The sequence below is a fragment of the Anoplophora glabripennis genome, unplaced genomic scaffold (assembly GCF_000390285.2).
Source record: "Anoplophora glabripennis isolate ALB-LARVAE unplaced genomic scaffold, Agla_2.0 scaffold280, whole genome shotgun sequence".
NCBI lineage: Eukaryota > Metazoa > Arthropoda > Insecta > Coleoptera > Cerambycidae > Anoplophora > Anoplophora glabripennis.
The window spans coordinates 486833-501512 of NW_019416356.1; the positions used below are offsets into that span (position 1 = coordinate 486833).

Here is a 14680-nt window from a genome sequence, read left to right on the forward strand (position 1 = left end):
AAATACCAGAGTGGTGTCGAACAAATCCAAACAGCGCCAGTAACAATTTAAGCGATTTAAGCCAATAACGGAGAACCTTGAGATGGTTTATTTGATTATTTTGATTGAAAACGGCGGCTCGGCTTGTCACCTTCGCCATAAATCTCTCTATTACTGCTGAGAGTGCACCTACACGCTATGCGCGTGACATCATCGATGAAATTAGCCCGTGATATAGTTAATAATAGGTATAAATTCGAATCGCAGCGGAAAGATCAAAGGGCTTTGCTCGCGTTAATAAATAAACAAACAATAAATAATAATATGCAGGGTGTTTGCTAAGGCAAAAATTCAAGGGGTTATTCATTGGGTTATTTTTAGAATATTTTGTCCTTTGGTGATATTCGGAAAACGAAAATACAAGACGATACAAGTTTTTAGACATAAACGATAAGGATATTTTAAAAATTAATAATGTAGCCAAATAAAAATATTTTTCGAAAACTGTCACCTAAAGTCGACATTTTCGTTAAATTTTCAGTTGCCAAAGTAAGTCTCTTTTGTCACCCAGCTGCAAAATACTTTTATCGTTCTAGACCATAATACAAATGTCAAAATAATTTGTCATTTTTTCGAAACTTATTTATGATTTTATTAATTAAACATTATACATTTTAAGTAATATATTTCAAGAAAAAAAAAGTAACTATTATAAACAGGACGATTACAATTTACTTTGCACTACATATAAATTGAAACTGCCGATATTGCAGTGAGTTAAATTTATGCCAGATCCAGTGCTGTCAGTTATCGTAGCTTTTAGTTCTGGGTATTCAATGAGGCTACTGCTTTAGTTGTTTAAGTTTACTGCGCACGTTGTATTATTGGCAAGTTCCCATAGGCTTTGCTGAAGATGGTAACAATTTTTTTGCGATTGAAATTTTATTTTGTATAGAATCTTCTATATATGTCTCCGTTACCGTACTAAAACCCCCCCATGTCGATTAATGGTGGTAATAACGGCCCCTGCATCGGCTAACAGAGTGGTGAAGAACGTCTAAAGCAGTGCCTTGTGTAAGTTTCTGGATGAGGCAAGTTGAGTTAAGCTGCTATTTCTTTTGACACATTCCTTATTTTGTTGACGCCAACCACGTGGTTAACACATTTTTCCCTGACATACTTCACAAAAAATCTTCGACGTGTAGTAACTACCGGACAAAAGCACAGTGTTTGCGGTATATCTTCATCTGGTGTGGACTTAAAATCATAAAACATCTTCGAGTATGAGTTTTGGAATCGGAAATTCTTATAATAATAACTGAATCTGTGTCTTCTACACCGTGTCCACCATATACATACTATCTATATACTATGAGTTTTGTTTGGATCTTGACCGGAAGGAAAGCCACATCGCTCTGTCCTTGCCAAGTAAACAGGGAATGGTGCGCATGCGTTAGAAGCAGATGCCGATGCGAGAATGTGACAATTTCGCTAGATACAATAAGTAAAAATGTCACAATCTAAGCAGTGGACAATCCGTAGTAAGGACCACAGCCGTCTTGCTCTCTCCACTCGTTCATGATTTTGTGTACAGGGCATGCGCATTGGATTCTAATTCCTCGGGAGAGACAGAAAAGTATCTCCTTCTCTCCGGACAATTTCGTACACGGGGGCCTATAGCCGGCTACCAGTATATAGATAATAAGTATATGGTGTCCACCTAGTGCGCGTAAAACCAATATCTAGGTTAACAAAAGATATCTTAATTTTTTTTTCTACAGAGTTGCCAACTTTCCCGAGCTGCACAAAATTAAAATATATTTGCATATACAGGGTGTTCAGTTTTTCTTGGGCAGGTACCAACTTAATTTTTTTTAATGAAAACCTATATTTTTTATGGCATTATCGAATTCTACGTTAGAAATTAACGGGGCTTTGTGTTATGATCCCTATTAAAATAAGGATAGTTTTCGAGATCGACTTTTCATTTTTTTTTCTTATGTTTCGTCACTTCTAGTAGTTGACATAATTATGATTGTATGACAGATAGAAATTATTTTTTTTCAGGAACTGTAGAGTGAAGATGGCTCTTTCAAAAAACGGATCAAAAGTTGCCCTGCGATATACAGGGGGCAAAAAAAATCATGCCACACCTGATAATTTAAAATTTGAAAAATCTCGACTCTATAGCTTTCCCTATACCTAAGTTGCGTAGTTTTTGCAAAAAAAAACATTTTTATGTAAAATACCGGATTTGCGCCCGTTCCTTTGTCGGGAAAAATATTGTAAGGGTATTTATTCTTATTGAATTTATTTGTTGTTTAGCTACGCTATTTAAAATAAAAATTAGTAGCTGAAAAATTTAGATATTTGAGTTTAATAAATAAGTCTTTATGGAAAGTTACCATTTATTTGTAAATAAAATCAAAAAACCATAAAATCGCTACAAGTAATTAAGAGAATTAGCAAAATATGGGAAATGTTTGCCAGCAGCACGTATTTACAAAGCAAATAATCCAAATTTACAGAGATTCCCACTGTTTTGAAAATGTGAAGGAAAGGTTTGAATGAACAGCAAATGTGAATTATGAGAAAACTACCAGGATACATGAAAGTAACAACGATAATATTTAGTTTAAAGTTGTGGCGTCTGCTGTTGAAAATCCAAATATTAGTGCCAGGAAATTAGTAGTAAACTTGGAGTTTTCAAAAGCTTGACAAATAAAATGTTGAAGAAGAAGTTTCATCCGTATCATATTGAAAATTAACCACTGTTACCGTAGTTAGGAAAGTTATTAGTGAAATTGGAGATTAAAAAATTTGGATGAATAGAATTTTGAAAAGGAATACTCATAGTCGCGAGCTAACTTAAAACAAATACCCTTACAATATTTTTCCCTACAAAGGTACGGGCGCAAATCCGGTAATTTACATAAAAATGTTTTTTTTTTTTGCAAAAACTACGCAACTTAGGTATAGAGAAAGCTATTAAAAAATTGTAGGGTCTACAGAAAGGCATGTAATGAGATCACAAAATACAGGGTGTTCTATTTGAAAAAGTCGAGATTTTTCAAATTTTAAATTATCAGGTTTATCGCAGGTCAACTTTTGATACGTTTTTTTAAAAGAGCCATCTTCACTCTACAGTTCCGGAAAAAAAATAATTTCTAGCTGTCCTACAATCATAATTATGTCGACTACTAGAAGTGACGAAACATACCCTGTATATGTAAATATATTTTCATTTTGTGCAGCTCGGGAAAGTAGGCAACTCCGTAGAAAGAAAAATTAAGTTATATTTTGTATTAACCTAGATATTGGACTTACGCGCACTATGTGGACACGGTGTATATCATCGATCGTCATCTTTAGCAGCTCATCTCTTCTCAAGGCTCCAGAAATACCAATTATTAAAATGACCTGAAAAGTTGTCCAAAATTAGTTAAATCGATCGAATTATATTAATTTGAATTACCTTTTCTAGCAGAAATCTATTATCAGGTGCTTCTTGTAAAAATCTCTCAGTTTCTTTTTTCGTTAGAATTCTGGACTTTTTCGGACGGTATCCAACTACTTTTCAAGCATGGTATTAGTTTTGGAAATTTTCTGATATATTTTTTTTGAACTTCAGTGTACATATTTTTACATGTGTACTGACTATAATGTAGAAGGTTTAATTTTATAGATGATACAACATGGCATTTTAGTTGTTCGTGAGTTTTTAACGGCAACATATCAAGATCGCTGGATTGGTCGAGGTGGACCTCATTTATGGCCTGCTCAAATCACGGACTTATGTCCCATGGATTTTTTCCTATGGTGCCATTTGAAGTCATCACTTTGCACTACTCCAGTGAAAAATAAAGGGGATTTCATGGTGTAATTTAATAAGAAACAACCCTGGTGATATTGAAAGAGTTTGGTAGTTAGTGAGGCAAAAATTGAATTCTGCTGGTGGTAGTCATTTTCAACAGTTGTTATAGAGCTTTATATGTAATATTTTGAACATACTGTTATTGTCTAAAAGCTTTTATCGCTCTTTAAACAAAACGACTTTCCCAATATCAACAAAATATTCTTAAAATAACTCAAATCACCCCTTTAATGTGTGCCGTATTATTAGAAAACACCCTGTATAATATCTACTACTCAACGATTAGCCTAGAAGTCAAAGACGTGTGGCGGAGGGGGCGAAATATTATTAATCGATAGGCTATTAAGAACCATTAAGTACAGAAACAGCAAAAGACGTATTGATTTTTTCAAAAAAAAATCAGTTAATACCTAATTGTTATAATATCTAATTGCGGGTAATTTAAATAAATGATTTTTTAGACATTGTCAAGTAAAACTATAAAGCACGGTAAACATATAAGTGTAATTAAATTCTTTTGTTTATCGACGCATATTTTTCGTCAAGTGGCCTACTACCAGTGGCGGTTTTACCATAAGAGCTGCGGAGCTGCAGAACACATAAAATTTTATGTATTTAATCATATTAAATATCAACAAAATATTTAAAGAATCCAAATGTACTCGCGCTAAAATAAATCTAGGAGCTTATATTATTTATTACGACGGCGACGCGAGCTACGCTCCTTAATATATGCAACCTCATATACACAATGTGTGGACAGCGAACAATTATATGCGTCCTTTGTTTTTATTGGCTGATCAGGCACGTGACCCAGTACACGGAGATAGGGGCTTTTGCGGCTGCAATAGTGACAGCCACTGCGCTGCAGTCTGCAGGAAAGGCAGTAATATTTCGTACGTGGTATGTGGTGGTTTAATTCTGCGAGCGGCACGTGTGAATATTTTCGTTTAGGCGTCTACGGATATTATAGTTATTAAAATAAATAGCGTTTCGTTTAAAAAAAACTTTATTTGGTTCTCTGCCTTATGAGGATAAACTAAAAATAAAAGAAGTAAAAGTTATAAAAAAACAATAATGTATACACAAAAGCAGAGTGGGTGTGCGGGTGTGATTTAAAATATTCACTGTTTTGTTTTCCGTGCTTACTTTTCGGTGGGGATAAAGCATGGACAATATACAATGTGAAAGATTTAAGTCATTAAGTCTTTAGGTAAAATAAACACAAGAAGTCAGTTAGATTCTGCATATTGGGATAATATACGGAAACACAATGAACAGGTAATGAAAAATCGTCATGTATTATTTAAAATCATAGATTGCATAAAATTTTGCGGAGCTTTCGAATTAGCACTTCTCGGACACGACGAGACAGAAAATTCGGACAACCCTGATGTGTTTCGTGGACTCATAAATTTTAGTGTAGATCTTGACGACATTTTAAAAGAACATCTAGCCACATTGGTATGACCGGGATTTTCTGTGATTGTACCGGGAATTAGCTGTATGGTCCCGGATTTCGGATTTGCACGTATAACTCCCGGAATATAATATAATGTACATATATATAAAAAAGATAAAGAAAAAATCATAACACGCCGAGGAAAATTAAAATTCGTTGAATCGTTGGTAAATTTCACAAACGATTTTTTTTTATAAACAATATTCAATAATTTAATAAAATATATTTAGTTTATTCCAATTTATTATACCATCAGTAGGTAATTCGTAAATGGATATTTCAAAAAGGTATCAATTTCAAAAATCATTCTTGTGAAAATCTGTATTTTTTTTATAAATTCATTGTTCCTTGAAATTCAGAAGTGCCAGGAAAATGCGTGACCTTGAAAATTTTAAAATTTTTCGCCTGCGGCGCCATTTAGAGACTCCGGGCACTTAATATCCCGCAATTCGATTCAACAAATGTAACAACCCTAAGCAGAACACATTCAATCAATGTTCACGCGCCGCCACTGCCTACTACTATATTCCCACGTATGAATTTTTTTTAACAAAATAAACAAGTGGAACAATATGCAAAGAATTATATAATAGCCCACAGTATGTAGGCATTATCCATAAGTTCAAGATATTAAAAAACCACCTTCGATACAATGAGTCAACAGTCGATGAGTTAACTTATACAAATAGCAATGCAATACACATACTTTTATTTGACATGGTCTTAACCACGCCGCATATTTATTTCCGTATAACAATTCAAGAGATAGGCGTAAAATTAAAATCTTAATACGAACACAACGATCATATTAAGTTGTCAAATATTCAATAATTACTAATACATTGTTTTATCATTTCTAGATAAAAATAAAGGGCCATGTCGGCCGAAACAACTAGAGACGTGTCTTCGATCCAAGACGAAGATGTTTTACGTAAAATGGTAAGGATATATGTTCAAATATTTAACTCCAATGACTTGATTCCAACGACTTCTCAATTTCAGTGGCAAGAGACAGAAGATTTCGGAAAGAAGAAAGAGATACGTTCGCACATGTACAAACTAAGGGAACAACGTTTACGAGAATTTTACAATAACGGCGAAGTCAGCACAGAAATACACACCAGCTCCACGACCTCTGAAGGCAAACCGTGCAACAAACCCACCCATGCAGATTCTTTGGCAGACCACAGCTTCCTCAGCTTGAAAAGCAAGGAGATCAGGGACTCCGAATCACCCACCAGAGACGTAAGCTATAAAATCACAGGTAAATAATGTTCCATGTCAAATTTATATGATTCAACAACACTCCTTATCCTCTAGACAAGCATAATGACCAAGGATGGCAAGTCGTTACCTCCAACGAAAGAAGCGCTGACGGAAAATCACACGTGACGAAAAGATTGGCCACTACCTCAGGTAGTGACAAAATAGAAGGCGGCAAAGTAGACTACGCGGCTAAAAACGAACAATTAGCCAGCGTTTACCAGGATGGCGACGATAAAAACTTCATCAAATCAGTCGGCGCTCAGTCGAACACAGTTATCAAACAAGAAGCTGTTGGTGGTGATGATAACAGCAATTTCAGATCCACTTCCTCGAAAACTTCATCTTCTTCTAGAGTCGTCACTGAACAAAGGTCTACCAGTGGTGATACTTACCAACCCTTACCTTCAAACGTTGAGCAAACAGCAAAAACTGTTACCACGAAGGTTTATACTGACAACATACCGAGCGAACTGAAGAACCATCCAGGTTATGTAGAAGGAAAGACTAAGGTCACGCGTGAAACGAAGACTTTGCCAGATGGCACAACTGTTACCACAACGAGATACGAAACCAGAGGAGGAAACACTTCTCAGTCTTCGACCACAAACAAATTTGAATCTACTGTTAGTAGTTCTAATCAGCAAACTTCTTCGTCGAAAACGTCTCAAGTTCAAAGTTCGAAGACAAGTGATCAGAGACAAATTAGAGATAATTCCAAAGCTATGGAATACATCACAGATTCTAGGCCCATCCCAGAGTACACGGTTCAAGTAATAAAAGGTCAAAACGATGATATTGCATCTACAAATAGAAATCAGAAGTTTACTGATGAATTCGTTGATACTAGAGTCAATATAGTGAGAGACCAGTCACATCACACAAATACCAGTCAAAAGGTTCATAGCGAAAGAAAAGTAAATGTAGTCAGAGAACATCGCGATAATGTAGATATCAAACAGCAAAATTTTGTTGACGAACATAGAAATATCGATGTGCAGCAACATTTTGATAATAAAGTGGTGAGGAATCAAAACAGAAACGACGATTTTGTCGACAGAAAGGTGCAGTTGGTGACAGAAAATTACAATAACAAAGACAACGTAAGCCAAAGTTTTGTTAATGAACAAATCGAAAGAAGAATAAACGTGGTAAGGGACGTAAACGATCAAGATATAAGAAACCAAAAGATTGTAAATCAACAAGTTGAAAGGAATGTTAATATTCACGTGACGAAACATATTTCTGATGACGTAGATGTCCAGAATAAAGACATCCGCAATGAACGGGTGATAGTGGACGTGGTACCTATAGACGACAAAGGCAGTACCAGAACTATCACCAGAACTACTACTACTGTAAAACAAGAACCTCTTGTAGTGCCCATAGATAATAAGGACACAAAAACCATCACGAGGACAACAATAATAAAACAAGAACCAGTTGAAAATGTTACACACACTACAACCACAACTACTGTACGCAAGGAAGTACACGACACCAGAGACCACAACAAGAAGATTGATGACCAGTTTATAAGCACCGAACGTCAACACGAAATAGACACCAGGAAAACTGTGGAAAGTAAGCCACGTGAGCCAAGTCCGGGAAAGAAAGCTATAAGACCAACTGAGCCCAGTCCTGTTAGACCTCAAAGTGAACAACCCCAGCCTTACGAACAATCTCCTTCAAAACCAAAAGAGCAACCTCAAAGTTATGAGCAACCTGAGCGACGTCAGCCTATCAAACCAGGCAAATCGGAAATAGATCAGCCAAGGAAACCAACTGATGGACAGTATGAAACCACATACAGAACAGACTTTACAAACAAAAAGATTAGCGTGGAGGTGAGTCCCACTCATGATGCTTTCGCGCGTTCTCTGAGAGCTGTTACCCCAGAAAGAACCCCAAGCAAATGTTCGACACCTACTAGAGATGGTACTAGAAGTCTCAGAACAAGCACTAATTCGTTAAGAGGCAGTACCAGCCCTGAGAAAAATAGGTATCCCACAAGGTCATCTCCCGACCGTCAACCTCGAGACAGAAGCACCAGCCCAAGAAAGTCAACAGACAGATTTTCTAGCTCTGAAACCATTACTTACAAGTCTAATAGAACTAGCCCAGAAAAAACTCCCGTTAAAAAAATACCATCGCCTGAACGCTTGGTCAAATCGACAATTACCGCGAAAAAAACAAATGATGATAATGTTACTGTTACAAGGAAAACTAAAACAGACACTCATAATACAGACACAATCACACGCAAACAAAAAGTTGTCACTAACGGATCTACAACAACTGATGATATAGATACCAGTACCATCACTCGACGTAAAGTCAAACCGAGGTCAAGGTCTCCTTCTCCTACGTCGACTGTAGCAAGCGACATAGAATTTATCAGAAATGTACACGATATGGTCACAGATCTAGACGACACAACTGTAACCACCAAAAACTTTATAAATCAACAGGATATCACAGAAAAAGACACTAGACCAACCAGTCTAGAAATAACAACTAAGAAAACAAAGAAAGTTACTGATAGATCGCCCACATCACCTTTTACCAAGTCACCAACAAAAGAAACACCAAGAAGGAGCAGTTTAAAATCACCAACTAAAGAACCTTCGGAAAAACAACCGCGCTACTTCTCGCCCGATGAGAGACCTTTGAAAAGGACCGATACCTACGAAGAAAGGTGCCGACAAATTCTTGGTATAACTGAAACAAACGAAAAGAGAAGAGGGAGCTTGGAGAAACCGTCTATAAAAAGACCATTTACTAAAGATAGTGTTGGATCACCTGTCACTGATACACCCAAGAGAACCATTCAGTCTCCAGAAAAACCATCCACAAAAGCGACTCCAGAAAAGAAAAGTCCTACGAAAGACAAACCAAATGTACAAGAATTTCCCTCGCAGACTAGGAAGTCACCTGTTAAGGAACCTTTAGAGAAGTACCCCGAGAAGAAAAGCCCTACTAAAACTGCTCCAAGTGTTCCAGAGTTCCCATCACAAGTCAGGAAATCTCCTCAGAGAGAACCATTGGAAAAATATCCTGAAAAAACATCGCCAACTAAGTCAGCACCTACTGTGCCTGAATTTCCGTCACAAGTGCGTAAATCCCCTCAAAAAGAACCTTTAGAGCCTTATCCAGAAAGAAAAAGCCCTACTAAAGATGCTCCTAAGGTATCAGAGTTTCCATCCCAAACTCGTAAGTCTCCGCAAAAAGAACTTTTAGAGCCTTATTCAGAAAGAAGGAGCCCAACTAAAGATGCTCCTAAGGTATCAGAGTTTCCATCTCAAACTCGTAAGTCTCCGCAAAAAGAACCTTTAGAGCCTTATCCAGAAAGAAGGAGCCCAACTAAAGATGCTCCTAAGGTATCAGAGTTTCCATCTCAAACTCGTAAGTCTCCGCAAAAAGAACCTTTGGAGCCTTATCCAGAAAGAAGGAGCCCAACTAAAGATGCTTCTAAAGTATCAGAATTTCCCTCACAAATTAAGAAGTCTCCTGAAAGAGAACCATTAGAACCGTATCCAGAAAGAAACATCCGTACAAAAGAAGGTCCAAAAACATCAGAATTTCCATCCCAAATTAGAAAAAGTCCAGAAAGAGAACCTTTGGAGCCTTATCCAGAAAAAATTATACCCAATAAAGAAGGTCCAACAATTTGCGAATTTCCTTCTCAGATAAGAAGTTCGCCAGTAAGGGGGCATTTGGAATCATATCCAGAAAAAGTAAGTCCTACAAAAGATAGTCCCAAAGTCTCAGAATTCCCATCACAGATTAGAAAATCTCCAGAAAAAGAGCCTATGGAACCTTATCATGAAAAAGTTAAGCCAACCAAAGAAGGCCCAATAGTTTGCGAATTCCCCTCCCAAGTAAGAAGATCTCCAGAAAAAGAACTTTTAGAGCCATATCCAGAAAAAGTAAGTCCTACGAAGGAAGGGCCCAATGTCTCAGAATTTCCATCACAGATTAGAAAATCCCCAGAGAAGGAACCTCTGGAACCATATCCAGAGAGAAAGAGCCCTGTAAAGGAAGGTCCAAAAGTATCAGAATTTCCTTCTCAAATTAGCAAATCTCCAGAAAATCAACCTTTGGAGCCTTATCTTGAAAAACAAAAGCCTATTAAAGAGGGCCCTGGAATATGTGAATTTCCTTCACAGATAAGAGAATCGCCAAAGAAAGATTTATTAGAACCATACCCAGATAGAAAACGCCCTACAAAGGAAGGTCCGAATATATCAGAATTCCCATCTCATATCAGAAAATCTCCAGAAAAAGAACCTTTAGAGCCTTATCCAGAAAGAACAAGACCTGGAAAAGGAGAACCATTCGAAACCCAACCAATTGATAAATTACCGTCACAAGTTAGAAAATCTCCACAAAAGGAACCATTGGAGGCCTATCCGGACAAGGTAGCGCCTCAGAAATCTAAACCATCGGTTGAAGAGTTCCCTTCACAGACTAAAAAGTCACCCCAGAAGGTGACAAAAGTCCCATACCCAGAAAGGAAATCGCCAGAGAAAGAAAAACCAATAGTGTCTGAATTTACTTCTCAAAAACCTAAAGGAAAAGAACTTGTCTCAGAAATGAAGCCAACCAAAAAGGAACCTGCTGACACATACCCGGATAGAGTCTCAATTATAAGAAATAAATCACCAGAAAAACTACAACCGCAATATCCCGGCAAAAAACTAAAACCAAAGAAACCTAGAGATCACAGTACCGCATCTTCAGATAGTTCCACGGAGGAAGACGAAATCGAAGAAACTGTTACAGAGACGAATGTAACATATTTGGAAAATACAATACCAGTTGAAGAGCCTCTTGTTATAAAAAAGTTTATATCACCGTTATGCCGTGAGGATGAGGTGGAGAGGACTGACATAACCAAGAAGAGCACTAAAGAGTTGATCGAACAAGAAATATTAGAAAACGAGGTTACCAGAAGCAAAACCGTTAAGAAAGATCAGCCTAGAACTCAGCCTAAAAAGGACACACCTAAGAAGCCTGGAACCACAGACTTTATTAGCACCGAACGTACTCATACGACAGTTACAACAACAACCAAAAAAGATATGCCCCGTGAAAAATCTCCATTAAAGAAACCAGTATCTGAAACTCCACTTGAAAAGAAGCCAAGTAAATTTACTACTACTATTACAAAAACTGTCAAAAAGGAAACACCGAAAACTCCTACTAAAAAACAAGAGATACACAGAGTGGAAAAGACTAAATTTATAGGTCAAACTGAGTATACAGATGAATATTCCAGACCCAAACCAAAAGCAAGTCCCACAAGAAAGCCACAAAGGCCTTCAGAAAGAATTACTCTACAAGACATTGAAAGAATGTACGATCAAATTGAAGACTCAAAGGTACACATCAGAACTCATAGAATTGATGACACCATCAACAAAAAAACTGTAGTTGCAAACATAACTGTAAATGGAGATATAACCAGAAAAGTGAAACCAAAAGATTCTCCTAAATATCCTTCCATCGGTTCTCGAGCACCAACCGGTCCAAAATCAACAGTACCCAGTTACATGTCTCCATCTAGAAGACCAACATCGACTAAACCTGATGATCAAAAACCCAAGACTACAACGACTACATCCCGGTATATTACTACTGCTAAGAAAGACATTAACGTTACTGATCAAACTAGTAGAGTCAGAACAACTAGACCTACAGTAACAACTAGTACAACAACCATCAGGAGAACTATAAACGTTGCGAGTCCTTCACCCAAACCAAAATCAACAAAACCAGAAGAAGTAACACCAAAAAAACATATTGTCACAACTACGATCACGGTGACACCAAAAGCAAAACCTGTGACTTCAAAACCCACCACGAGAACTGTAACGACAAAAACTACCACCACCCGTACTAGTGAAGTGTCTCAACCTAAATCAAAGACTCCTAAGGCCGACACTCTTCAGAATGGTGACATTTCTTCGGAAACGGAGGAAGAATCTGTTGTAGATAGTTTGGAAGACTTAACCATTAAGCGAAGAAGAGACAAAACAACAGAGAAAATAGACACGAAAGTCACAAGAACCGTCACTGACAAAACAACACGTAAAACACCCGTGAGAGAGTATTCTCCAGAAAAAGTTCCTACAGATGGGAAACCTGGCAAAAGATCGGAGAAATGCATTACAACTAAAACTGTTATTATTAACAATAAAGGCACAGAAGACCGGGAATTCATAGTTGACCTGCAAAGATCTAAATCGTCAAGAGAACCGACCCCTGACAGACTTTGTCCCGTACCTTTATCTTCTGATGAAGATTGTGGAATCCCCAGATATCCTGATGAAGTTGTTGAACCAGAGGATGGAAGCTTACGAAGAAAGCCTAAAAAATTATCAGACATACCTATAATGGAGAGCGAAGACACTACAGAGTTCACAAGAATCACTGAAGTCAAGGATACCAAGAAGATAACGGAAGTCGACAAAGTAGAAGAAACAGACGAAAGCCTACTAAGCGTTAACAAAAAGATAAGCAAATTCTTAGACACTGCCGGCAAGCTGACCAAGGAACCTTTGAAATCGACTGGACCAGCGCCAAAAATCACTCGCCCTAGTTTAGAGGTAACAGAGGACTTGGAAGAAGACGAATGCCTCCTAAGTGTATCGGATAAGGTTAGCAAATTCATAACGACGGCCGAAAAGTTGATCACCCCTCAACAGTTGCCAGATAGACCTAAAAGTCCAAAGTGTCAGTACTACTTCGAGGACGCCACTGACTCCGAGCATACTCGAAAAGTTTCCGAGAAGGTTTCGCAGTATATGAACTCAGCAAAAGAAATAAGTCAGCCAAAAAGGCCTACTCAAGTGCCCAGACCCGACGTAGACGAGAACATAAAAGAAGATGATTGCTTATTAAGCGTTTCTGAAAAAGTTTCCAAGTTCATATCAACTGCTGATAGATTAACTAATACTGAATTAAAGAAACCTGTCAGTTTGTCCAAAATCGATTTAAAACCAAAAGAGGAACCCTCTAGAAAGTCACCTGAAAGGATGTCCCCCGAAAGAAAGTCTCCCGAAAGGAAATCCCCTGAAAGGAAATCACCCACTAGATTCGTGCCTTCAGAGTTTGTTCAAATAGATAGGCAGGAAACAACGTACACACGTAAGCCATCTTATTCGCCAGAAAGATATTCTCCTACAAGAAGGAGTCAATCTCCACGACAGGAAGATAAAACTCCTCCAAGAAGACCTTCGAATCAGTATAGTAGCATTAATAAAAGTGAAACAATAGACTCAAAGTATTCAAGAAGAGATAGTTCGCCCAAATATACAGACACAACGCCAAAATCTGGAAGAAGACCCTCACAGGAAGAACCAAAACCTGTTCTCAGTCCTACTGGCAGACTGAGGAGCACAGAAACTATCAGAAAGGCCAAAGCGCTGTTTGAAAATATAAGTAAAGAGAAGGAAACAACCACCAAGCAACGCGATATCCTCAGCAGACCTTCAGTCTTCGAAGGAAGGAAACCGCAAAAACCTGATGATAAAGACACTAGGTCTCCTACTAGAGATACTGCACCGCGTAAGCGACTGAGCTACTCAGATGAAGAAGAAGAAGAAAAAACCACTACGACCTCTCATAAAATCTACACAACCTCTAGAAGTGATGATTTGAAGTCTACAAAGCTGGTCCTAGAAAAAATACGTACGTCTCCTGAAAAAGACCGTTCCAGATCAAAATCCCCTGAAAGTATCACTTACAGACCTAGAGAACGTGAATCGACGCCTGATTACAGTGACGTTCCTCACTATATGTTGCCTCTAGACAGAAGTTTGAGACCTAATAGTCCCCATAGAGAAAACCTTACGAGGCCCATTACACCTACCAGTCATCCAGTCCAACCACACGATAGTGATGATCTGAAGACTAGTAAATTTGGAGTTACCTTGAAGAGAACCGACTCTGGTAGAGCTCTCACTACAACAAGCACAACCACCACTACGTCCACTGAACGCAGAAGGAGCGCTATTACTTTGGAAAAACGTATCACCGAAGAAGAGGTAGAAGAAATATTTGATTTAGAGATTCTGGAAGAACTGGTGAGTATTTTC

General features: G+C 37.8%; 1 protein-coding gene across 3 annotated transcripts in view; it reads left to right on the plus strand.

Moving 5' to 3' along the window:
- The window catches only part of LOC108910698 (titin), a 77378-nt gene that overhangs the window by 15327 nt on the left and 47371 nt on the right, over positions 1-14680 (plus strand). For all 3 annotated transcript variants that reach the window (XM_018715398.1, XM_018715396.1, XM_018715397.1), the window contains exons 2-4: positions 6176-6254; positions 6318-6579; positions 6636-14668. In XM_018715398.1, coding sequence (XP_018570914.1) covers positions 6192-6254; positions 6318-6579; positions 6636-14668 — 8358 coding nt within the window. In that variant the 5' untranslated portion in view covers positions 6176-6191. The remainder of the gene's footprint in view (positions 1-6175; positions 6255-6317; positions 6580-6635; positions 14669-14680) is intronic.